The sequence below is a fragment of the Zeus faber genome (assembly GCF_960531495.2).
Source record: "Zeus faber genome assembly, chromosome: 5".
NCBI classification, from domain to species: domain Eukaryota; kingdom Metazoa; phylum Chordata; class Actinopteri; order Zeiformes; family Zeidae; genus Zeus; species Zeus faber.
This window is the reverse complement of record NC_137192.1, coordinates 22,181,453-22,207,907: the sequence shown is the minus strand read 5'-3', so window position 1 is coordinate 22,207,907 and position 26,455 is coordinate 22,181,453. Positions and strand designations below refer to the sequence as shown.

The window sequence follows — 26,455 nt, the reverse complement described above, 5'->3', positions numbered from 1 at the left end:
TGGAGTGGAAACAACGTAAGTGGATGATGAGGGGGGTGGGGGCTTCTAAGATGGCTTCCACTTGACAATTTGTTCACTGCAACATTAGTTGGGACATCCGAGTGACATTGAATATAACCCCTTTTATATACGGACAGATCTTATTAAGGTTTTTATTGATAAGGAAGGATTCCCTAAATGCAATGGGGTGAAAGGATCTTACTGGGAGGCTCCTATTCTGGAAGCAGTCTAAAAAAAAACCGATAATCATCTTGTAAAAATTATGAGAATATGCTCACAGCTGTTCATAATTTATAATCCCTCAAAAGCTGCATCTCAGAGCGATCATCACATGCAGAGAACCCTGCAGAGTGCACGAGAGTGCCTGCTCTCTCTCTCTCTCTCTCTCTCTCTCTCGCTCTCTGGTGGGCGGATCTGCAGAAACTTTGCCAGCACTACGTCTTCAGCTGTGACGGAACGGTTTGGCTGCTGAGCTACGACGCTTGTTGGAGAATGTTTTGTCTTCCTGTTTGGAGAGGACCCTGTCAAAGGACACAGATGGGTGGAACTTACACGGATGAAGTTCCGTTTCAGGTTCACAAGGGAAGGGGGCGATAATGACTAAATGAAAATCTCACAATATTTTTGACCGATGCTGCGATATTGATTGTTTGATGATATTTTGGGGGATGGCTATTGGTGTTTCGATAAGATATTTACACACAAGAAAACGCAACATGTATTTGAACATGAATCTCTGAATTCAGAAAACTGCATTCATTTTACTGTAATGGAGCCTTAAATACGACATTGAACTATATCACAGTATTACAATAACCAAAAACCAGACGACATCTAGTCTCGAAACAGAATGTCTTGGAAACATCTTAACGTGTACTCGGACACACACTGCATCCTGACAGCATTCTCCAGTTTGCCATTCTGTGTGGACATTTACATACAAATTCATAAACTCCACGGAATACATTCTGGTGAAAACAAACGGCTGGCATATTACTGCTCATTCCCTTCTCACACATCCGGGCCGAGAAGGCAGCGTCAATGCACTAATCTGGCCAAAGACCAAAAGGGCACAATGCCCCGACTGCTCTGACCTTTCATCTGCTCATAACCCCCCCCCCCCCCCATGTTCTTGTAAATATCCAACAGTAATTTGTCTTGCGAAGCTAATGATTTATCTCCTTGATGCATCAAGTCCAGGAGCCACATTAGTCACGGGATGGAGATGCACATCAGAAAGCCTAACGACCCAGAGAATCCATCACATCGCATCCCCAAAGACTTGATCGTCATGGAAATCTTCTGTCCCAATTGCTGGGATACTTTTTTAACTACTGTTTAGATACTGTGCCTAATGACTACTTTTGGCTGGAAAACGAACGGCTGCGAAATTCTTTGCACTTGCCCCGTCTCCAGATCGGGGGTGGCAACATACCTCATCCAAATCGGCCCTCTGGTACTATTACAATTACTTTCATTGTCAGAAGGAGGAAAAAACCGTCCGGAGTACGCCTGGGGGGTAGGAGGCATGGTAAACAGAAACACTTATCTCCATCTTACACGCTGCGTGTTTGCATGGTTAAGTGTAGCGTTGACAAACCGTCACAACATATAGCGCTATAGTGCTAACGCCGCCGGAAGACACATACCCTAAAAGCCTGGTTCCATGAAATGCACAGCAAGATGATCGGAAATTGAAGTTGTACTGTCATTTCCGAAAAACACAATATCCAGTGTCCTCGCGATGTTCTTTACTGGGAACATGATACGGCGTTTAGTTAGACTCCAGCCATGCTCCGAGCTGCAGTTAAATGAATCCATCAATGCATAATCTGACAGAGGCCTTTAAAAAATGCAGCACATTCATGCAAAATGTGTCAATGTGCTTTCCAGAAACATGAATCCGTCTGACCACATACTTGTCAAACGCTTCCTTTGTGTGGACAACAAAGAGATACGTAACTGACTTACTATTATAACGAAGGCGCCTAACCTGGCAAACCCACCCAAGTGCAAAATCTACACTCAGAGACGTTTTTTTTTAACAAACATCAGTAAGTGGCCACAGCATGAACTTCAAATGCATAAAAACTAAATATTTAATATATGCTGATATTCGATAAACAGATTTTACATTCTTGATGCCATTTGCACCTCAACTGCAGATCCCTACAAATTCAAAACTACAATTCAAAAACCCATAAACTGCGTTTGTACATAAGGTTACAATACCCTTATCATACAGTGCGGCGTTGTCGCCACACTGTTAAATAGCAGCAAGGCGTTGTGTTCGGAAGCACAGAGAGTGAGACTGATAATGAGATTTATCGAGCACCGTGCAAAGTTTACTGTATGTGGGAAAAGCACCATGCTGCATGTGCAGATAGAGCGGATCTAAGGATTTTATGCCAAGGCTATAAGGTTGAACCCCATGAGGAGGGCCGGGCCATCGGCCGTAAATCAGAGGATTTGCACTAGTGAGAGGAGGGCACGACAGAGGAATCATGCAGCAAATGAGATGCCATGATTGGGAATGCTAGGAAAGAGTTAATAGGTTTTGGTCGTCATTTGTCTTACCATCGGTGACAGCTCATACTCTTTAAAGGGATTCGCTGCGAGGCCATAAATCTTTACGGGGTCATGCGTAGGGTGGAAGGGGTGATGAGGAATTATGGAGGGGGGAGAGAGACGGGGGGGGGGTGGAGGTGGAGGAAGGAAGGAAGGAAGGAGGGAAGAGAAATAGCGAAGGGCTGCGAGGGTCAAGTGCAATGGCAGGAGGGGAAACAAGAGCTGCGAGAGGCGGGCGGAGGGGTGACGCAGGGCTTCAGAGACATGAAAGCATGAACGCAAGTGAGGGCAATGGAGAAAGAGAGAGCGTGAGAGCAAACAAGAGAGTGAGAGAGATAGACGGAGGGAGAGAGACAGAGTTCAATACCGGAAAAGAGAGAGAGAGAGAGAGAGAGAGAGAGAGAGAGAGACAGAAAAAGAGAGCGATGGGCAGTCAGACAGACAGACAGAGAATTTGAGACAGAGAGAGAGATGAAGAGAGAGACACATGGAGAGACAGAATTGAATTGACGGAGTTAGAGAGACAGAGCGGGAGAGACAGACAGAGTTTGAGAGCGAGGGATAGAAAGAGAAAACGTGAGAGAGAACGAGACAGACAGAAATGGAGAGTTGTCTTTTCATTAATATTATTATAATTATTATTTTTATAAGTATTGTTATCATTCATATTCATATTGTTATTATTATTATTATTATTATTATTATTATTATTATTATTATTATTAATAATAATAATAATAATAATAATAATAATAATAATAATGTTATTATTTTTTAATGTATTTATAAATTCCTTATTTTATGTTACTGTAAGTATGATATCAGAATTGTATAACTGTCATATATGTACGTGTCTACATGACAAGTTAGAAGACAGAGTGAGAGGCAGACAGCGACAGAGTGAGAGGCAGAGACAGACAGACAGATGTGAAGTGGCCCGGGCCCCCAGGGACGCGGCGGTGCTCAATCCACTCACCATGTAGCGCAGGTCATCGAAGCCGTTGAGCAGAAACTTGCTCTCGTACTGCGGCAGCCCCACCTGCTCCAGCCACTCGCCCACGGGCTGGTCCAGGGCCCGGCCGCAGGCCCCATCTGCCGAGAGAGGGAAGCGCTTCAGCAGGGAGAAGCCGTTGAGCCGGTAGCAGCGGCACTCCGAGGACGACACATGGCATTGCCACATCATCCTCGGCCGGCGGAGGCAGGGCCGAGTGCGGCAGCACCAGGCGGGGGAGGGGGGAGGCAGGGTCCAGGCCAAGGGGGAAAGGCGGGGGGGGGGGGGGCCTCCTCCCAGGGGAACAGGCGTAGGGGGGTGGGGGGGGCCGGGAGGTGGGTGTAAATGGTGCTGGGGTCTGGCTGAATGGGCCCCAGAACAGGCCCTGCTGCAAGAAGGAGGGGTCGGGTGGGTGGGTGGATGGTGGGAATGGAGGGGGGGACTAGAGGCTACTACACAGCTCCGGGCGAGGCCGGGCGGGGGTCGAGGAGGTAGGTGAGTGGGAACGGGCCCGTCGGGATAAGAGTTACATTGGACTGAGCCTCACTTAGTGGCATCTTCCCCAAAAAAGAAAAAAGCAAGTTCACTAGACATTCAATTAGTGAGCAGAAGAGCAAGTGCAAAAAGTAAGCATCTAGCCTTGATAACTCTCTTAACACAACACCTCAGGAGATTTGGCAAAAATACATTTGAATTAGGCTTCAACTAAATGCTTAGTTTTTCACAAACCCCACACTAACAAATCCAGTTAATCGCGCCCCATTTTTTTTTTTTTTCTTTTTTTCTTTTAGAAACAGGGCTACTCCTCCTGTCCCGTGTAGTGTATAAATATTGAGCTCCCCCCAAAAGATAAACGTTTCAGGGTTTCATGACATACTTGTAATGCTCTGGCTGAGTCCCATGGCTTCATTGGTCAACCTCTTTGAGAGCTAGGACTCGGCTCATGCAATGAAGGTAGTACTGTTGAGGTACTCATGTTATCTCTGATCACGGAATACACACATTTGCTGAAACCATTTCTTTGTTTCCTTTCTCTTTTTTCTCTCTCTTTCTTTCCTTTCCCCCACACAAGTCCTTACTCCAGAACCAGAACGAACCACAAGAAGTTTTAAGGTGATAATATTGTAAATGTAAAATCCTATAACCAAAAAGAAAAAAAAAAAAAAAATTCAAAAATGTCAAGATATTATTTCCCAAAACTCCAGTGTCAACTCCTAAATTCACAATGACATCCAATTATAGATTCCTTGATGTGGCTCCAGGTGAGTGGTTGGCCAGTGCGGAGGTGGGTAGGGGGTGGGGGGAGGCTTTGTGTCCTTGGTGCCGCTGCCAGTGCTGTCTGCTCCGCCTGGCACCCTCTCTCCGGCAGCCTGGCTGGCTGGCTGACTGGCTGGCTGACTGGCTGCTCACCCACGGAGCGTTCTCATCGCTTCCCCCTCCAAAGGCCCCAAAATCCAGACACGTATCCAACAGGGGGAAGAAGAAAAAAAAAATCTCTGCAGGAACCGCAGGAGTTTGGTGAAGCCGGCTCTAAACCAACCCAACCCAACACAAGGTGTGGGGAGACGAAATCAGCTCCCACACAGCCCCCACGTAAGCCTGAGAAGCCCACCTGGCTTTCCTCCTCCTCCTCCTCCTCCTCCTCTTCCTCCTATTCCTCCTCCTCCTTCTCCTCCTCCTCCTCCTCCTCCTCCTCCTCCTCCTCCTCCTCCTCCTCTTCGCTGGGTACGGCGAGCACCGCAAGCCCCTCTGCTCTGGGTGCAGCGGGGGTTCTGCTGCATCCCCCGCCTGCCTGTCTGCAACGCGCAGGGACGGCGGTCGCAGCAGCTGCTCCCGGCTCCTCACACGCTACCAGCCCTCACGCTCGGCGGGGCATGACGTCCCGGTGCCGGGTCGCATCCACACAAAAGGGAAGCGCAGGGTTCTGGGCGCTGGGTCCTGGGTTCTGCTGGGTCCTGGGTGCTGCCGGGTGCTGCCTTCGCCTCGACCACTGCGTCCTTTCCACATCCACAACGGGCAGCAGTCTCGATGATCATCCCCCTTCTCATCCGAACAAATCCCCCCAATCTTCTTTTGCACACCCCCCCCCCCTCTCCTCTCCTCTCCTCCCTCACTCACTCACTCTCTCTCTCTCACGTCTCTCTCTCTCTCTCTCTCTCTCTCTCTCTCTCTCTCTCTCTCTCTCGCTTTCTCTGTCTGTCTGTGCCTCCTCTTGTTTTCTCTGGCTGCCTTTCTTTCTTCCTTCCTCTCGCTCGCTGGCGATCTCATACCCCTGTTCCCACACTGTGTGATTGCACCGCAGGGCTGCCGTATGCTGGCGGATGGTGCGGGGTGCTGCTCCACGTAACCAGCTCCCTCCTCCTCCTCCTCCTCCTCCTCCTCCTCCCTTCCTCCTCTCCTCTCCTTCTCCTGCTCCCACCATATCAATTCCCCTCCCTGCCTCTACCTCCCTCCCTCCCTCCCTCTGTCGCTCTCTCTCTCTCTCTCCCCATCTCTCTCCCTCTCTCATATATGCACGCGCAGATGTGCACAGCCACGTGCACTATCCTCTGTCTCTCGCTCTCTATCTCCTCCCTCTCTCCTTCTCCTCCATCTCTCTCACTCTCTTTGGAACACACACAAACACACACAAATAAATGCATACCGTGTTATCTCTACACATACCTCAACACTTATCTCTTTCAGTTTCCTCATTCCCTCTCTCTCTCTCTCTCTCTCTCTCTCACACACACAAATAAATGCATACCGTGTTATCTCTACGCATACCTCAACACTTATCTCTTTCAGTTTCCTCATTCCCTGTCTCTCTCTCTCTCTCTCTCTCTCTCACACACAAATAAATGCATGCTGTGTTATTTCTATGTATACCTCAACACTCATCTCATTCAGTCTTGTTCTCTCTCTCTCTCTCTCTCTCTCTCTCTCTCCCCCCTCTGCACTGATTAGAATTGCACAGAGGCACTCTGATCCTGCCAGTGCAGAAAGTACACCACCATCCGAGGCAGGGTACGAGTGCTGGGAGTCCCAAATCACAGTCTTCTCTGCGAAGGAAGCCAGCAGAATGGAAACGGACGTTATAGCCCTCAACCCCGGTCCACAGAGTCGCTGCTGTGGAAGCCCGCGGGGTAATTTATTTTATTTTTTTTAGTACTCACGCAAGCGACATCTAAACAAAGACCACTATCGAGAGACCTGCGGCTTTTATTCTCACGTCTCATTTTGCGATAGGATGTTGGATTCAAGTCAATAGTACTCTCTAGTGCCAGTAAGGAGAGACACACACACACACACACACACACACACACACACACACAGTTGCTCTGTCTTACACACACACACACACACACACACACACACACACACACACACACACACACACACACACACACGCACGCGCGCGTTTAGAAGCACCACTCTCAAGTCCCATTTAATTTCCATATCACCCAGTTCTACAGCGTGACAGAAAAGAGGCAAATTCCATTACCTCGATTTGCTTGTATCACATCAACCATTTAAGAAGACACTGCTTGCTGCTGGTGGCAGACAGGCCAAAGCCTATAAGTAGCGGAGATCATATAGGATTCAAAAGGGAGAAGGGTGTGAAAAACAAATGCACGGAGCCATTGTGCTGCCAAAACCATCAAAGGGAGAAGTGAGGACGCATCCTGACGGCATCCGTCACCAGAGTGATCTGGAACAGCTGCAAGCCCAGCGTAATGACACAGCTTTCAGGCTATTTCCAATCGCACATCCCCAGCTGATGGGTCTTTCAGTCAATGCGTTAGGTGGCCAGTAAGTCAGCCAGCAAGATAGTCAGTTCGGCAGTTAACCAAGTGAGTAGGGCAGACAGCAGGCTAGTCAGTCAGTCAATCAGCAAGTCAGCAAGTCAGCAAGAAAGGATATCCATGCCCGGAAACTTCGAAGTAGTTAATTTCTGCGACATTTCAGTCCAGTCAACCAGCCGGAAAGACAGCGATGGAGTCAGCCAGGTCTACCAGCCAACCAAGCAGCCAGCCAACCAGTCAAACTGTCAGCCAACTAGACAGCCAGTCAACCAGCCAGTAACCCAGTTTGAGAATAAGCAAGCCAGTCAATCAGTCAGTCAGTAAGCCTGACAGGCAGCCAGCAGAACCGTGAGCAATTCAACCAGCTAGTCAGCCAATCAGCTCAGGAGCTAGTCAAACAGCCATCCAGTCAGCCAACCAGACAGACAGTCAACCAGTCAATAAGCCAGCCAACCAGTCTCTCAGACAACCAGCAAGAAAGTATGCCAGCCAACCAGCCAGCACGTCGATCCGCCAACCAGTCAACTAGCCAGTTAGACAGTCAGTGAGTCAGCCAGCCAGTCAGTCAGCCAGGCCGCAAGACAACCAGTCATCCTACCGGCCAATCAGCTCAGGAAGTGCAATGCCAACAGAGGACGGCAAAGTGCAGAGCTATATATTGAGCCAGCTCAGTAATTGGCAGCCTGTAACCTACTACGCCGCCTTAACGATCAGGTAAAAGGGCAGGTCACATCGCTGCCCATTACCAGACAGAAGTAGCCGCTGTTAGATCAGCTCCGACTGTGGAGGAGAGACAGACGGACAGACAGACAGAAAGATGGGAGGGGAGGGGCTACCGCAGAGAAAAGAGCTAGCCGGAGACGGAAAAAAGACTAATGGAGGGGTGAGGTGATGAAACATATGGGGGAGATAAGACGGTAATAGGAAGTGAGGAAGATTGAAGTGGGCTAATTATGATTCACTCCGCCCGCCCCCCCCCCCACACACACAGGCACACTACCACCACCACCAACCCTTCCTCCTCCTGCTCCTCCTTCACGCGTCCCCACTTCAGAGCCTTGTGCCAAACCCAACCCGCATTCCCCAGATATCCGGACCCTCGTTACGGACACTCATTGGGGAATGGTAAAAACCTCCCACGGCAGCGGCATGGAATTACTAACTGACGGCCAATCCACTGCACCGGTCACTGTCACATCACCTGCTGAACAGCGGTCAGCTCCGTCTAGACCTGGCTCGGGGGAGCTGCTGGAGGGGCCTGTTTACCGGTAGAGAGAGCGAGAGAGAGAGAGAGAGAGAGAGAGAACGGGGGGTAGAGGAGTCTCTCTAGATAAAGCCTGCGCGTCTTTATCGGAGCGGGAGGGAAAAGCACCGGCTCCTTGTCAACACACCCAAGCGGTGGAGAAAATGAGCCGCAAAGCTGAATTAATTCAGGGAAACTGAAGACGGACTCTTTTCCCTTTGAACGTCAGAGCGCGCCGGTACACAAACTGAGCTGATGCCTCCTGTGTGTGCTGTTGGCTGAGCCCACCGCCGCCGCCGCCGCCGCCGCCGCCGCCACCCCGACGCCGCCACACCTCCCTTCTCCCTCTCTCTCTCACTCTCTCTCTCTCTCTCTTTTTAAGCTCATTTACTCAGTGCTCTCGTAGCACACAATCGAGACACTCTTCACAGGCTCACAACACAAACAGGCTCATCTTTGAGCGTGAAGAGCGGCGCAGACTCGCAGAGATGTTTCTTTTTTTTTTTTTTTCTCGTTTTTTCCCGTGGCAAGGTGCCACGGCAATCTAGGGGTTCAGGAATCCGCTACCTGCAGATCAATTGGCAGCACTTGGCTCTGGGCCATCTCAAAAAAAAAAAAAATAATAATAAATTATATTTCGGGAATGAGTGCGAAAAACGGAGTATTAATAGAAGTAGGGATACGGAGACGCGGGAAGGAACAGAGGAAGAGGGAGACGAAGGGGAAAAGGAGGGCGGCGGCGGAGGCTCTCTGGTGTTGGTCACAATGACGAGATAAAGGTAGAATAGAGAGTAACAATTTGGCTTTGCAGCTTAGTGTAATAATCCCTCGCTCCACCCCCCCCCCCCCCCCACCCCCTCCCGATGATTGGCACTCGTTTGTTCCCTTTCATGACGTCGTGCAATTTGAGATATCGGGCCTTTCGCTAAGTGGCAGAGAAATAAGAAACAAAAGCCTTTTCTCTTCCCTCGGAGTTACTTGTGCAAAAATCTCCACATGGAATCGGGACAGCTTACTGCATGACTCAGCTTAATCTGAGATGGTTTGGCTGTGCCACTTTTCAAACAGGGCCTATAAATAGCACACACCTATAAGAAATACAGCAACAAACAACATATTTCCAGTTATGTAACCCCGAACAATCCCTGGTCTTAATCGTTGGGATAACAGTTCATTTGTAGAGGGCAGGGGCGTTTGTTTTAGTTACATAAAAGTCAGGGCAGTAAATGAACTGACTGGCAGAGAAGCATCATTAGTGCTAAAACATTGTCAAGGCCAATTTTAAAAGAATTAAAGCGATATTGATAGTGAGTTAGCGGGTATTGCATTTGCTTTACAAGCAATGACTTTCATATCTTAATGCTTTCAAAAGGCATACTGGGCAGGACCTTTTTTTTTTACACACAGGTTTTGTTTAAAGTGGTAATCCATAAGATAATTGTGTTAAAAAAAAAATCCCATATATTATATTCAGCTCTTACTTATTAAGCTGGCACTTTATAAGAAACAGCCATTAAATGTATTTGCCGTATGCATGGGCTGCTCTGTGTGCTGTTTATGTTGTTGCTGACGATCATCAGTATGCACTATTTGGGCACACGCAAGAAGTGAATTATTTTGATGAAGCAGCGTCTTTAGTCGTGGTCCGTAAACTGTCGATGAGGATGAACATTCACAGAAAAAAAAATGGAAAAAAATAGATATGTAAGTATCCGCTCCACCTCAAGCGACCAAGAAAACAAAACAAACTCGGACATGACATCGGAAGAAGGCAAACTTTGGAGAAAGGAAAGTGGTCGAGACCTAAAGGGTGGGTGCAAAAACACTGCAGTTTTGCAATGGATTCTGGGACTCATCGCGTCATCCGCCCAACACAGGCGATCTTATGGATTTACACTTTAACAGGTTTTACAGAGTTCCACTTTTTTTGGGTGGGTGGAGGGGGGGCTTGGGATTGTTGTTGTCGTGAGTGCCGCGCCTTCAGTCAAAAGGCGTCCTGGAAAGATCGGGGCAAGTTGAAATTGGCAGTAAAGCAACAACAACAACAAAAAAAAGGACAGCCAGAGCTCATTCTCAAACTGGAGTGAACCTGGGCTTGGCTTTCTTCTGCTGGCGACAACTCAAAGGCCGTGGAAGATGAAAACCGTGTTGTTTTTTTGGGGTTTTTTTTTTTGGCGTGTTTTTATTTTTTATTTTTCCGGGGGGCGGAGTTACTCTTCAAATAAACAAGCCCTTGTAACTTGTTTCTTTCACTTCAAAGCCAATGCCCTCAAAGTGCATCACCACAGCGTAGTCACACTGGCCACAATTTTGTCCATTCGGGCCAAGGCCGCGCTGTTTAAGAAAATAAATAAATAAATAAATAAATAGCACATTTATTCCCTCCTTCTCTGTAATGGAGCGATAAGGAGACGGCAGCGAGGCGACGGGAAAAAAAAGATTCAATCTGACATCAAGTGGCAGGAGGAAATCTCTCAGCGGTGAGTCGCATCGTTCAAGCGTCCTCATCTTTCCTCTTTCTTTCTTTCTTTCTTTCTTTTTTCTCTTTCAAGGCCCTAACTTTGAAACGGCGCTCAGACCTTTTCCTCCGGCCGCCCCCTCCCTCCGACTTTCAGCTCGACGCTGAATTGCATCGCTCTGTGGTCAGCGCGTCGTTAGCGTATGAAACATACATAACGAAGGAAAAACGTGACTCTAAATATAGCAGAGGAGAGGCCGGGACGGTCCTGTTTCGGAGCGAAGGGGTGGGGGGGGGGGGGCGGGGGGCGGCTTACGCAACGTGGTCGGCGGAGGTGTGCGGCGGCGTCACCTTATGGTGCTTTTACAGTGAGGTCTAAACAAACACCAGCTGGCCCTCCGCATCTGGGTTGGATCGCATTGGATTGGATTGGATTTCTTCATTGGAACTTTAAGGGGGGGGGGGGTTCTCCTTTTTGGGAATATGACGACAGCGGCTACCCGAAAAAGCAGCCAAGCAGCAAGTTGAGCCAAACAAATAACAATTCACTGATGCGGGTTGATATTAAAGGTGCCACCTGGAGCTGGACATGGCCCCCCTGATGCCGTGGTTCTTGAAAGCAGGGGTTCCCAAACTGGGGTACGCGCCCCCTAGGGGTCCTGGGAGCGATTGCAGGCTGTCCGCAAGAAAACCATTCACCAATAAAATCGTTTTTTTGTTTGTTTTTTTAGAAAATGAATATGCTCAAACTCAATGATGATGGTGAATTTTTTTGTTGTGAGATTTGCACATTTTGTCAGAAAGTACCCGTTAAAACCATAGAACATGTACATAATTTTATTATTTTTGTATTACATGCATTTAAACCATGTACACCTTTATTTTTGGGTGGGGGCCCGAAGTCAGAGCGTAGTCTGAAAAGCGGGGCCTTGTCCATGGCATAAATTGGGAAGCAATGCATCAAATAACCATTTCTTTCATTTCATTTTCACTACTTTGCTTAGACCGATGCACTGGGTTTTAATTCAATTACCCACGATAACTTTCAATAATATATATTGACTAGAAACCACTGTGGACCAAATTGTGGCATCAACCTCGATCTAATGACTGAAATAAGAATTAAGAACCTTTCAACATCAGAAGGAACCATATGAATGAGGAGACGTCAAAATATCACAATATATTTTGATGAATACCAATTTAACAGTATTTTTGACTCCATATATCGAGTATATTATAATGCTAATATCCTTTTAATAGTCTCATAAAGTCATTTTAAATAACAATTTAAGAACTGCACCAGAAACAAGGACTACATTTCATGGTGTTGAGTTTTAACTTTGAACAGCCTCTTTATGTAAGGCCCCTTGCTGTTATCACGGGGTGGGGGAAAAAAAAAAAAAATGTGGTCACTGCCATCATCTGTTTGTTAAGCTGCAAACAACTCATGTCTAATCAAATCTCATGGTACTAATTATTTATGTGACGCAAGGACAACCAGAACATCCAAACGGTAAATGGACAAGATTCTGTCCACTCCACAGTCGCACGGCTCATTAGCTTTCATCTGGCATCACACACCGTCAGTGTATTAAACAATGCATTTGCATATTCCCTGCTCGCAAGACACATTCAATGAAACGTTCCAGATGCATCATCGGCGGTCGGCAATTACCTCCGCTCGGTTTGGGCTCTTGGCTGCCGGATGTGTCGATGCCGGCTCCGATCAGGTTCATGATCTTCTCAATCTGTCAGAAAGAAGGACCAGGACGGAGCTTTACCAATGGGTTTGATGGAGATGTTCACAAATATTTCAAGATAAGGGGGCGCAGTTGATTTTCTCTGTGAAATGTCGGTTCGTCAAGCCGTTTGTGACGGCGTTGATACGATCTATATGAATGAACTCGACTTCACACGAGGATTTGCGATCCATACATAGACTCAAAAATGACGCGAGAGAAACGTGTGAGAAAACCAGACTGTGCCGATTGCATAGCAGCATTGCATCATGTCCCTGAAGTTCAGAATTAGCATCCAACTCCAGCCTTGCCACACCGCCTCCCCTGTCTATCAGCAAGGTGTTCCCAAAAAACTGCAAATCAATCAGTGAGGAGGTATGAGAAATGAAGGAGGAGGTATGCAATTGTTAACCTCGTCTAAAAAGGGGGGAAATGCGGGCTGAGAGACCTCGGCCACTCTTACACCTGGCATTAAAATGCGACACCTGATCTGGATATGGAAGCACGCACGGTAGTGCGAGGTGGAAATGCACGTGGAGCGCATTGCAACAAGGAAGGCGACGGGATCCGCCAGAGCACATCTGAAGGGAAGCACATATCGGGATCGGATCTGAGGCGGAAGTGCAATCCGCACAGCTTGGCCGCATCTGTGAGGAAAGAAAGTTGAAAAACGTCACGTCACTCCGCCCCCTTGCCGCCCGCCACCAATCAGTGTGACGAAGCGGCATTCAACGGGCGAGCAGCTAAACGACCGCCGCGCCACTGGACGCGGCTCGGCGCGAGGACGCGGCATAGGGCCGATCAGGGGAATTATAATCTGGACGACGTCGACGGGACAGGATGATCGCTCGGGCGTCGGGCGTCCGAGTCGGAACCTTGCAAACCTCTCTGAAGAAGCATTCAGGGGATTTGGGAGAACTGAGTCGCGTCCTTGGTGACTATTTGATTGACAGTGTAGATGGAAAACAACAGATGGAGCAAAGTGTTTAAAAGGTCGCAGCCTGAAGGTCATACTCTTCAGTTATGTTATAATTATCTTTTATATATATATATATATATATATATATATATACACATATATATACCTGTACCTGAAAAGGTATACCTTCAATACCTATACCTGGTGTTGAATGAGGAAGGTATTTGGACTTTAGATGCCTGTATGGACTATTTCAATGGACATATGTCATGGAAAATGAACATTGTTTTGTTCCTACTGATAGCCTTTATTGGTATAAGAAGTATCACTCATATCATAACTCCCATTACTTGTAATATTTCTCAAAATAACCGTGTGTTCGTTTAGCAGTGTGTGTGTGTGTGTGTGTCCACAAATGTTGAGTGTATAAGTGTGTCCTAGTTTGTGTCTGCTCGGTTTTGTCTCTGATCTAATCTATATCATCAAAATGTCAAAAGAAATAAGAGAAAAAAAAATCCACTTTCATTTCAGCTCAAAAACTAAGAAAACATTGCAACGGTAACCAAGTGCAAAAAAAAAAAAAAAAAAGTCTGGATGCTCCGGGTCTTCCGTATCACAGACGGCGGCACAGTCTGGTCAATTGAAATTCTCAGTGCAAACGTTCCCCAAATCTGGAGCTAAATTTAGAAGGCGGGCAGAATTCCTACATGTTGAAAAATCGATGTCGGAATCAGCTTATTATCTGACGGCGGAGAGGGGTGAAAAGCACAATATGCTTTCACTAGTGACACCAGAGACAGTCACGGTTATTTGATGTAATATTTAGCCTTTGAAAAAGCCCCCGTGCACTTGGCTCGTGGCATCAACACTGTGGACAGGCCTTGATTCATTTGGAAGTCAGGCACGTGGGACGGTGTGGCGTTGGCCTACAGCGACGGCGACCTCACATATTCCACTTTGAATTAACCCAGTTACATTCTATATCACACACTTACGACCGCGGCCGCACACGGACGCTTAAGTGCTCCCGCATTACACCTCCTCTCCCCAGCGGAGAGGAGGTGTAATGCGGGAATTTAGCCTCATAATCGCTAAAGTGCTCGGAAGATGTGTTTGTGTGGCGTGCGCAGACAGCCGTAAACAAACAAACACACACGCACACACACACACACACACACACACACCGCGTTTGTTTTTTTTAACTTACAAAAGTCAAATGAATGTGAGTCAAATGATTGTGTGTGGCGGTTGTTTGCGTCAGTTGATATGCGAATGGTTGAATGCAATAGGGGGCAGAAAGTGTTAAAAACCTCTCATGCACTCTTTCCAAAAGTGAACAAGAGATTTGATCGTACAACTGTCGTTGTCTGGACTTGAACGTGAGTTGAAATGGTACTTGAATTTAAACACGATCAGAATAGGTACACAACAAATTATAGAAAATATAGGCATGTGATGCCGGGGGGGCATTCTAATACAAACCTGCATCTGAAGCATCCACAATTTATTTTGCTTGCACAATTTTTGTCTTTATGTAATTAAACTGCGTATGGACTGCACATTACCAAATATGTATTCAAAACATACAGTGAACCAGACGAGCAGTTTAAAGGAGAAATGCCAAGTTAGGCATTGCTGTACAACAGAAAAGATAAAATATATTATATTATATTATATTATATAAATAAACAGACAGAGACTGATAGATAGATAGATAGATAGATAGATAGATAGATAGATAGATAGATAGATAGATAGATAGATAGATAGATAGATAGATAGATAGATAGATAGATAGACAGATAGATAGATAGATAGATAGATAGATAGATAGATAGATAGATAGATAGATAGATGGATAGATAGATAGATGGACAGACAGATAGACAGACAGACAGACAGACAGACAGGCAGATACATTAATAAAGATACATAGATAGATAAATAGATAGATGGATGGATGAATATATTAAAACATGTATAAATGAATCAATTACAGTGGATTCACTTGTAAATTTCCCGTGAATGACAGAGAGCCAGACAGAGATGCAAATAAAACGGCCCGATCAGATCTCACACAGATGTAATTGATGGCGCAGTTATACGGCGAACGGTCCTCCGAGCTAACCTTTCACCATTAAATCAGTCTTATCGCCGGGCTCATCTCGGAGCGACAGCGCCGCGTTGAAAAGTGATATACGCGACGCGTTAATCCTGTTATATCCGGCTGCTCCCCTCCCCGCGCGTCGTCTCTCGTCGCACCGCAGCGTCACCCGCCCGAGGGGCCGACGTAAGCCTCTCTAACAATGCACGCCTTGGGGCCCGGCAACGCCTTTTGCCCCCGAGAGGAAAAGCCAACCCGGCGGTCGTGCCATGTGACGCGACTCCGGGAAAAAAGCTGACGTTTTGCATTTTAAAAAACACTGGACACCGACGTGAGACCTCTGACGTAGAGAAAAAGGAAGCGACTACTGTTTACGCACCGAGGAACGTCTTATCAAGGCTACGGAGTGACAGCTCAGATCACTTTTGTTCACAATCAATAAATAATTGCCTGATCAAACAATTTTTAAAATCGGGAGATTCCACAATCCCACGTTTCCATCCGAATTTGAGGGGAATTTGAAGGCAAAGTCAGAAATGTTGCAACAAATAACGGAGGAATTTGATGAGTTTTATCAGCTGGTTTTGAGGCAAATTGCCAGTGAAGTGTTCGTGTCAATGTCAATAAAAGTCTCTTCTGCAACAGGCAGCATGGGCGCCTATAGGGGGGACTGTCAGGACTATTCTAAGGGCCTGTGATTGACAGGGGCCCGCAAAAAAGGATTAGGACATTCCGTATTTTTTTTCCCGATATTAAATTATTATCCTATCACCATTAATAAAATACTGTATTTACAATGTACTAAAAAAAAATTCTTTTTCTTTTCTTGTTATGGGCAAAAAAGTAGACATCCAGACATTTAAATGGAATGGTCCGGTCCTGGCCCCAAATCAGGCGCGATTAAATTTAAAGCTTTGAATGGGTGGATTGGGTTCCACAGGTGTGTGTGGTTACAGCACCTGCGCAGGGTTGGCGCGGCCTGTGGTGGTGGGGTTGGTGGGGCCCGAAGCCATATCATTTATGAGGCCCGGAAACCCCTGGCGCCGCCCCCCAGCAGGCAGACATGTGTTATTACACCATCACAACGTGGCTCTGTGGAATACTCGTTTGTGATTGGTCAGCGGCGGTCAGTTTCCATGAATAATGACCGTTGTCATGGCAACCGCCTCTCCCTTCTGCCTGTATTCACGTCCCTCGTGTCACTCCGCCCACATGCTAATGCGAAGTAGTGAGCAGTGACGCTAATGGGAGACTCGAAGAGATTAATGTGGATAAGTCCAATTTCACATTAATAACAGTGAGGTGAGGTTAGGGTTAATAGTTTGCTACGTTGCTACTATTTTTCCCAGTGGAAGCTTAGAAGCTGAAGTCATACTAGTTATAAATCTTGACAAACTAATGTAAAATACAATATAAATCATATCACAAATAAAAATAATATAAACAGCCAATTTAATTGTCAATCGCAATTATTCGCGTGGTTATTAACCAACAATGAAAACGAGTGATTGTGACAGCCCGAGTGTAAATACATTAAATACTTATTATTTTAATTTTTTTTTTCCCCCAAATTACAGCTTGTGTTTGTTCCAACGCTGCATGTAAAGGGTGGAGGCGCTCAGCAGCCGGCCACTAATCGGCACCAACACGTTCCTGCTGCTCCTGGCCCTGCACTGCACCCAATCTCTCAAAATGTCAAAGGGCTGGGACGCCTTCCCAAACGCAAGGTGTCATCGGCTTTTCAAAGCAGATTAATTGCGGGAGTGACTTCTAACATGAATATTTTTAAATAACTCATATCAACAAAAATAGATTACTTGACCCCGCGTGCCATCTGTGCACATCACCATTAATCACTGTCAGCAATGAGCTAAATTTGCATTATATGGCCGTTTAATAGCTCGTATCAATTTGCAATTAAAAGCCCGGCTTGCTAATTCTAGCCATAAATTTAAGGATTTTAATTCTGAATTGATTCAACTCCCTAATTACCATTTCAATAAAACATTACCTGATGCAGATAACATGCACTCCATTCCAAAGACACAGGGGTTTATATCAACTCTTATTTTGGTATTTATGGCATTTTTTTTATTGATTTAAATTTAGAGTTAAAAAGGTTTTATTCAAATGAAATTCAAATACATTATTTAAATAAACATTTTAACATATTATATGATACAATCCTATATTTTCATCTATCTATCTATCCATCTATCTATCTATCTATCAACTATTTATTTTACTTAGTGTATACTTATACCTGTAAAATACAGTATATACTTAATATAATAGGAGAACAATGTGTTGTAAAGCAGCAGCATAGTATTATAATATAATGTTGTCCAGTGTGCTTGCATCTTTCATATGTAGGTTAGAATCACACACACTGACATTTAAATTTGGGCAGAGCAGGAACAGAAATAGAAAATATAAATGAATGGCATCCTTCTGTATGGGGGTTTGAAAATAGAAATAGATTGAATAGATTCCTACCTTGGAATCTGTGTCGATAAAGACTGCTGTGCAGCGTAGAATGGAGTTTTTGATAAGTTTGAAAAAGCAAATTAAATCTCCTTTTTATTTCCATTGTCAAATATGCAAATATGTAATATATTTTATCTTTTCTGTTGTAAGCAAATATGTTTTCAGTGGTTGGTCGAACACAGGAATCCATATATAACTTGGATTACTGTACAGTATGAAAAGCTCACACGCAGCTTATTGGGGGGATGCATGGTATCATTTAAATTATAGAGAACATTATAGTCATCGGTGTAACTTGCTTCTCTTTAAACAACCTCGCCACACGGCGTGTGGCTTCGGAGGGTTGGTGTCAGATGAAGTCAGCTTCTCATAAATGTCATCCCTGGAGGTGCTTTTTTACACCTGAGCGGAGGAGACTTGGTTATCAGCGCCGTGCTGGCTGGCTGGGACCAGATTCTCTCAACTCATTTCAAAGGGATAACAGTTATTTTGGGGTGAATTTTACAGGAGCTAGGCTAGCTGATCCCATCTGCGGCCATTGCATTGGGCTAACACAGTAAGCCTGCAGCCCTGTGTCTTGAATGAACATATAATGCAAATGTTAATGACCTTCTTGTCTGAAGCTGGGTAAGTATTTCACCCTTTACTAAGTATTTTACTGTATTTCACAGTTTAGTATGTTACTATACCCAATAATGTAATAATTAACCAATAATATAATAACACTGTCAATGTAATACATTTAACATTTAACTTAGTTCAACATGTAATAAAACCAAATAAATGTAATAACTTGCTTAATGATATATATATATATATATATATATATATAGTAGCAGTTTCTGCTGTTCACAGGAGTGTTAATGCATCCGTTTTATAAACACACTCAATCTTTTTCATATCGAATTAAATATCTGTGTTTGGAGTGAATTGAAGTTGCATAGAACACATATTTCATCATTTCTGTTGAGCAAAAATACAGAATACAAGTCTCTCTCTCTCTCTCTCTCTCTCTCTCTCTCTCTCCCTCTAATGTAATAAGTAATACATTGATTTAATAACAATCAAAAGGTGAAGTTTAAGTCAGGTGATGTTTTTATTTTTTATTAAAAGCAGAATAATTGGAGATGTGTATTATTATATTTTTGGAGATTTATTTTTAATGTAATAAAATCAAATAATGTAAAAACTTGCTCAATGATTGTTACATATATATATATATATATACAGTGGGGCAAAAAAGTATTTAGTCAACCACCAATTGTGCAAGTTCTCCCACTTAAAAAGATGAGAGAGGCCTGTCATTTTCATCATAGGTACACTTCGACTCTGAGAGACAGAATGGGGGGAAAGAATCCAGGAAATCACATTGTAGGATTTTTAATGAATTAATTGGTAAATTCCTCGGTAAAAAAGTATTTGGTCACCTACAAACAAGCAAGATTTCTGGCTTTCACAGCCCTGTAACTTTTTCTTTAAGAGGCTCCTCTGTCCTCCGCTCGTTACCTGCATTAATGGCACCTGTTTGCACTCGTTGTCAGTATAAAAGACACCTGTCCACAACCTCAAACAGTCACACTCCAAACTCCACTATGGCCAAGACCAAAGAGCTGTCAAAGGACACCAGAAACAAAATTGTAGACCTGCACCAGGCTGGGAAGACTGAATCTGCAATAGGTAAGCAGCCTGTTGTGAAGAAATCAACTGTGGGAGCAATTATTAGAAAATGGAAGACATACAAGACCACTGATAAACTCCCTCCATCTGGGGCTCCACGCAAGATCTCACCCCGTGGGTTCAAAATAATCACAAGAACGGGGAGCAAACATCCCAGAACCACACGGGGGGACCTAGTGAATGACCTGCAGAGAGCTGGGACCAAAGTTACAAAGGCTACCATCAGTAACACACTACGCCGCCAGGGACTTCAATCCTGCAGTGCCAGACGTGTCCCCCTGCTTAAGCCAGTACATGTCCAGGCCCGTCTGAAGTTTGCTAGAGAGCATTTGGATGATCCAGAAGAGGATTGGGAGAATGTCATATGGTCAGATGAAACCAAAATAGAACTTTTTGGTGAAAACTCAACTTGTCATGTTTGGAGGGGAAAGAAAGCTGAGTTGCATCCAAAGAACACCATACCTACTGTGAAGCATGGGGGTGGAAACATCATGCTTTGGGGCTGTTTTTCTGCAAAGGGACCAGGACGACTGATCCGTGTAAAGGAAAGAATGAATGGGGCCATGTATCGTCAGATTTTGAGTGAAAACCTCCTTCCATTAGCAAGGACATTGAAGATGAAACGTGGCTGGGTCTTTCAGCATGACAATGATCCCAAACACACCACCTGGGCAACGAAGGAGTGGCTTCGTAAGAAGCATTTCAAGGTCCTGGAGTGGCCTAGCCAGTCTCCAGATCTCAACCCCATAGAAAATCTTTGGAGGGAGTTGAAAGTCTGTGTTGCCCAGCGACAGCCCCAAAACATCACTGCTCTAGAGGAGATCTGCATGGAGGAATGGGCCAAAATACCAGCAACAGTGTGTGAAAACCTTGTGAAGACTTACAGAAAACGTTTGACCTCCGTCATTGCAAACAAAGGGTAAATAACAAAGTATTGAGATGAACTTTTGTTATTGACCAAATGCTTATTTTCCATCATAATTTGCAAATAAATTCTTAAAAAATCAGACAATGTGATTTTCTGGATTTTTTTTCCTCATTTTGCCTCTCATAGTTGAGGTATACCTATGATGAAAATAACAGGCCTCTCTCATCTTTTTAAGTGGGAGAACTTGTACAATTGGTGGCTGACTAAATACTTTTTTGCCCCACTGTGTGTATATATATATATATATAATAAAACACATCTCCAATTATTCTGCTTTTAATAAAAAAGAAAAACTTCACCTGACTTAAACTTCACCTTTTCGTTTGTTATTAAATCAATGTGTTACTTATTAAATTAGCGGCTGCTATAGCTATAACAAAATCTGCAAAAATATTAAATATTTTTACATTAATAAAATACTTTTCTGCCCCTAATAAAAAACTTTTCAATGAGAACTGTGCATGTTTTTCCGTACTGGAAACACTGCGTTGAAAAATGGTGTCGGCCTCCTTGTCGCTATCTGGGTAAGGCAGATAAAAGACTCCCATTTTGGGTTTTTTTTTTGGAAGTACGAGCCAGATTTCATTTGAATACATTTTTATTTTCGTTTTCTTTTTAATTGTATTAATTTGAAAGTACAGGGGAAATGAGATCTCTGCATTTGACCCTGGTATCCGATGTGTCAAGGAGCAGTGCTTGCCTTGCTCAAGGGCGTCGGCGGGATGTGTCTGACCCCGACGGCGGAAACCGGAGGAAAGTGAACACGGGGAGAGCACGCTGACTCCACGCAGGAAGATCCCTGCGGAGTACAAACCCAGCTGGATTCGAACCTTCTTCTTCTTCTTGCTTTTTTTTTTTTTTTGTTGCTGTTATCCAGGTGTGTGAAGGTGGTGTAAAGCCGAGGAGGCCCCCAGTGGGTGTGACGCGGTCCTACGTGCTTTGCCCGCTGCCGCCCCCCACCTCCCTCCCCAAACTTCAGAGGCAATGTGGCAGGTGAGATAGAAGCCTCTATTCCTTTTCCACCACTTACATTCATGTAGCTCATCTGTCAGAGCGGCTCTGGGGATGTGTTGCTTGCGCTGTAGCTCCTACGCATGAATTATAGACCGGGGCGCCGCCATATCGGCCCCTCTTTGACAACTCAAATGAGCCAAGTTAAAAGGTTTGAGGAATCAATTTTATTTCGTCGTGGTCATCGGTGGCTATATATAGATAATGTTTTTAATTTATTGATATCTAAGAGCTCTCGCACCGTATGGCTGTTTCATGTCTCATTCTGCACATTTAGGACGTGGTCCCTCTCTCTCTCTCTCGCTCTCTCTCTCTCTCTCTCTCTCTCTCCCTCTCTCTCTCTCTCTCTCTCTTCCGGGGCCCGATTATCATGTGGAATGTTTTAATGGCAGTTCAAGGACCGTGCCGGTGTCAAATTGAGTTTTCAGCCCGTGTACCAGCCAGCACACAACCTTTTACATTTACCTTCCGCCCTTTTCCGGACGACGGCTCCCATTTTTTCCATCTTTTAACGTGTTTAATGTTTACAATCTGTCCCTGTTCTCTATTTTCGGGTCTTGGAAAATTTGAATGCTATGGTGAGAAGCCCATGTTGAAATGACCCCGGTGCAGCTGACAAATACGGTAAACACAGTCATTTTTGTCAAAGGTAATTAATTAATTGTAGAATTTCATGTTCGAATTTTTGAATCCCGACCCATTAGCGGCGGCGGCACGGTGGAGCAGGCTTTAATATGGAATTAACAAATACACGACAAAATGAGTAAAAACTCGATTTTACACCAATATGGTCCTTTACTATCTAATACTCCCTTTTTTGTTTTACTGGAGCCCTTCCACTGGGTTTCCACTAAGAGAAATGACTGTAATGAATGTACCTACCTACCACACACACACACACACACACACACAGACAGACAGACAGACAGACAGACAGACACACACACACACACACACACACACACTTCTGTAATTGGCACCAGCGTAACACGGTGCGCAGTACAAACACAAATGAACGAAGCCATTGGAGCAGCTTTAATGTGCAGTTATGTCGCTGGCGTCTTCAGAGGCTTGAACAGATGTATGGAGCGTGTATGTTCCTAATCACTACAGTAGTTTCTGCTGCTCACAGGAGTGTTAATGCATCTGTTTTATAAACGCACTCAATCTTTTTAATATCGAATTAAATATCTGTGTTTGGAGTGAATTACAGTTGCATAGAACACGTACTTCATCATTTCTGTTGAGCAAAAATACAGAATACAAAACACAAGTCTCTCTCTCTCTCTCTCTCTCTCTCTCTCTCTGAATGGTGAAATATTTAACTCGAACAGGAGCTTGATGTCGCTCTCTTACTGCGTACGCTCGCGTGCAGAGACAGCCGCGGACATACAGCGCTGTCGCATCATATGGAACATTGGGTTGTATTGGTAGAATGAGTTTTGTTTTACCGACAAAGAGGATTTCATGCCACGTTTGAATGCAGTCATGGCAGTGGAACTAAAAGCAACGCTCTCGTGACATGAATTTGTTAACAGCTGTGTGTGGGGAAAGAACACCAAAATGAAAAGCCTCATCCCATTGTTTTTACACCACTTCGTTTCAGTTCTGACTTCAGCTTCGACGCTGCGTCGGGGATGGATTAGCAGTTCACGCTCCCATTTCAAATGACATGAAATTACATTTAATTTGCCATTTACTTTGCCTGACCCTAACCCTAACCCCGGCGCTTGTTGATTGTTAATTGATTCACAGCATGCGTTCAAATTCACCATTTACTTTTGGGAAAAGGAACTCTCTGCACACTGTTTTTCAGTGTAGAGAGCAATGCATGCAATGTGGAGGGAGACTACAAAGGTTATGGTTTTCATATTTCTGCATCGTTCACTAAAGAAAAGTGTGTGTCATGTGTGCCTTGTATTTCATGTTGACTGCGTTTAAAACAGGCACCAATTCCTCTCCATGCCCAAAATGGACAAATCACAATTTGTCAACTATGTCTGATTAAAAAAAAAAAAAATGTCATCAAATTTGTTAATATTACAGCTACCGGTGCAATCTTTGTCACTCTCTTTTTATAGATCCTGGTTGTTAAAACCAAAGCCAACCCTCTGGTTTTGACTTGGTGAACTCTGACCCTATGAGTAAAGTACCGAGCCTAATCTTTACACATGGCCAAACACGCCCCATTCCCAATTCCCAGCCCTGGCCCTAACCCCAGACCGAACCACAGCCCCTAACCCCATCGCTAGCCCCAGCACCAGCCCTGGCCCTAGTCACAGCCCAAATAAATTCCTCAAAATCCGGAACGGCAACTGCTACTCGGAGGCAGCGAAAAACAGGATGTTGCTGAGAACAGGACGCCGCACCCTGTTTACTCAGGCCAGGCTGGGGGAGGAGCGGTGTGATTGTTGGGAGTGTCGGGATGGGGGTGGGGGGGTGTGTGGGGGTGGAGGGTCTGGACAGGAACAACGGGGCCGGGCCGGGTGAAAGAAGGAGGGCGGATGGAGGGCAGCTGAAAGGAGACAAATGAGGCGGAGTCTGTCCCTGAATATTTAATGCTTTCTCAATGTCTTTCACTCACTCCGTCTCTCACCTGAACTGTGAAAAATCGACATCATTCACAAAGATGTAGGGACACCACCGTTGGAGCCAAACTGACTGCAAATGTCCATTTCCACTACTTACTGAACATACGTACTACATAGTGTAGAGAGGACAGGTAGAAGCCAAATAAGAGTTTGGGTCACATTCTAGTCCTGAATGTCTGAACACAACAAAAGATACAACGCATTCCCTTAAATCAACTACTTAACTCCAATAGTAGCATACAGTATATATTTGTAAATAAAGGATCCTTATGTCATATCTGCGAAGGGATCATACTAAAGAACAGCTAATTACATTTTCAAGCTACGCAAACTGCAAACAGATGCTCAGCGGGTCAGTGTCATCAACGCCTAAGGTTAAACCTTTTGAATAAAATTGGTGTTCCCTTATAGACGCCACAACAAAAGCACAAATTAAAATATAGCTGCAGGCAGAAATACACAGGGTCCATGGTAGTCGGCTGTTTGTTCAAGTTCAATGGAAGAGTGTGCTTTGGCTCTCTGTTCCAGTGAGTTTTGGCCTGGTTACAATGTAATTCAATGATCGGGCGGTGTTTGCAGCTGTGGGTGGGTGTCCTACGGTTATCATTTGGAATTAGGGCTGCGTGATTATGGCTGAAATAATAATCACGATTATTTTGATCAATATTGTGAGCACGATTATTTATCACGATTATGAATCCATTTTGGGGATCCAAATTATTTGATGGCACTTTGTAAATCAACAGAAAACTGCCTTCACCATAATAATGTATTTTATAAACCTATAAATAAATAAACAAAGGTAAGTGGATTAACTGACTTCAATAGAGGATATATAATGAAATGAGTTGTGTGTAGTGGGCAACACAAAAAATACTTCAAAACACATGCACATTAAACACATGTTGCCTGCATTATGTAATTTCTTATGGTTGTTGTTACCGGTATGAGAATTCAAGAAGTTTGTATACATTCATATCTCTGGAATGTCTATAAATTCTGACAATGATGTGATTGGGTTTTTATTTCGTAGAACTTACTCTGGTGCATGTCAGTTGTCCTCAGAAGCATATACAGTATAGATTTATGACGTTTAATACACTGTGCTGTTGTTGTTTAATCCATTTGTCTCCTGGTCTTACTTCAACTAAATTTTTCTTTTAGTAATAAAATAATACCTGTCACTTTGTCACTTTGTATGGTTAAGAGTTTGTATCCTAATTCCTTTAGTTGAAGTCCAATCGTGACTATATCTGTGTCACTAGACTGCAGTGCTATCATGTGATCTGTGTACATGCGCGCTGTGCGTGGCGCCATCTTGGTGTGGTTGCGATTGTAGATCACAAACCTCTTCCACAAAACTGATCCGATCTGGATGAAATGCCGTGTTGGAACCGCCGCAAATACAAATCTTATTAAGACTGTCCGTGGGTTTGTCGGATCCATGACATCCACAAATGTCTGAAGTCAGTTATATCTGCATGTGCCGCCATATTGGTGAGGTCCCGATTGTTGACCAATCACTAGACTGTAATGTTATGTTATGCGCATTAAGGCGATGAAAATACCGTTTTTTACTATATATTCCACAGTAATGGCTGATCTGGATCAAACTTGGACAACGGCATGTCGGAACTGCCCCGAAAAACACATCTTATTCCTGTTGTCTGTGAGTGCGGCGGATCCATTGACATCCACACACCACTGACGTTTTTCATAAACAAAAGCAATAGGGCTCCCGCCCCTTCAGTGCTCCCACCCCTGCGGGGCTGGACCCCTAACAAGTGTTTCAACAACTTGGAAAATGGTTATTTCATACTGCTAATCCTGATTGTACCAAGAGAATAAGATCAATAGATACAACCCAAGGTGTTAGCAGGACTGCAGGCAGTGGGCTGAGCCTCACTGGAACAAGATGAAGCTTAAGGATCCAGGAGAGCGCAGGAGGAGA

General features: G+C 44.7%; 1 protein-coding gene across 1 annotated transcript in view; it reads right to left on the bottom strand.

Moving 5' to 3' along the window:
• The window catches only part of anks1ab (ankyrin repeat and sterile alpha motif domain containing 1Ab), a gene marked incomplete at both ends in the record, with an annotated part of 49,271 nt that overhangs the window by 21,597 nt on the left and 1,219 nt on the right, over positions 1-26,455 (bottom strand). The window contains 2 exons of the mRNA XM_080001045.1: positions 3,545-3,660; positions 12,724-12,796. Coding sequence (XP_079857171.1) covers positions 3,545-3,660; positions 12,724-12,796 — 189 coding nt within the window. The remainder of the gene's footprint in view (positions 1-3,544; positions 3,661-12,723; positions 12,797-26,455) is intronic.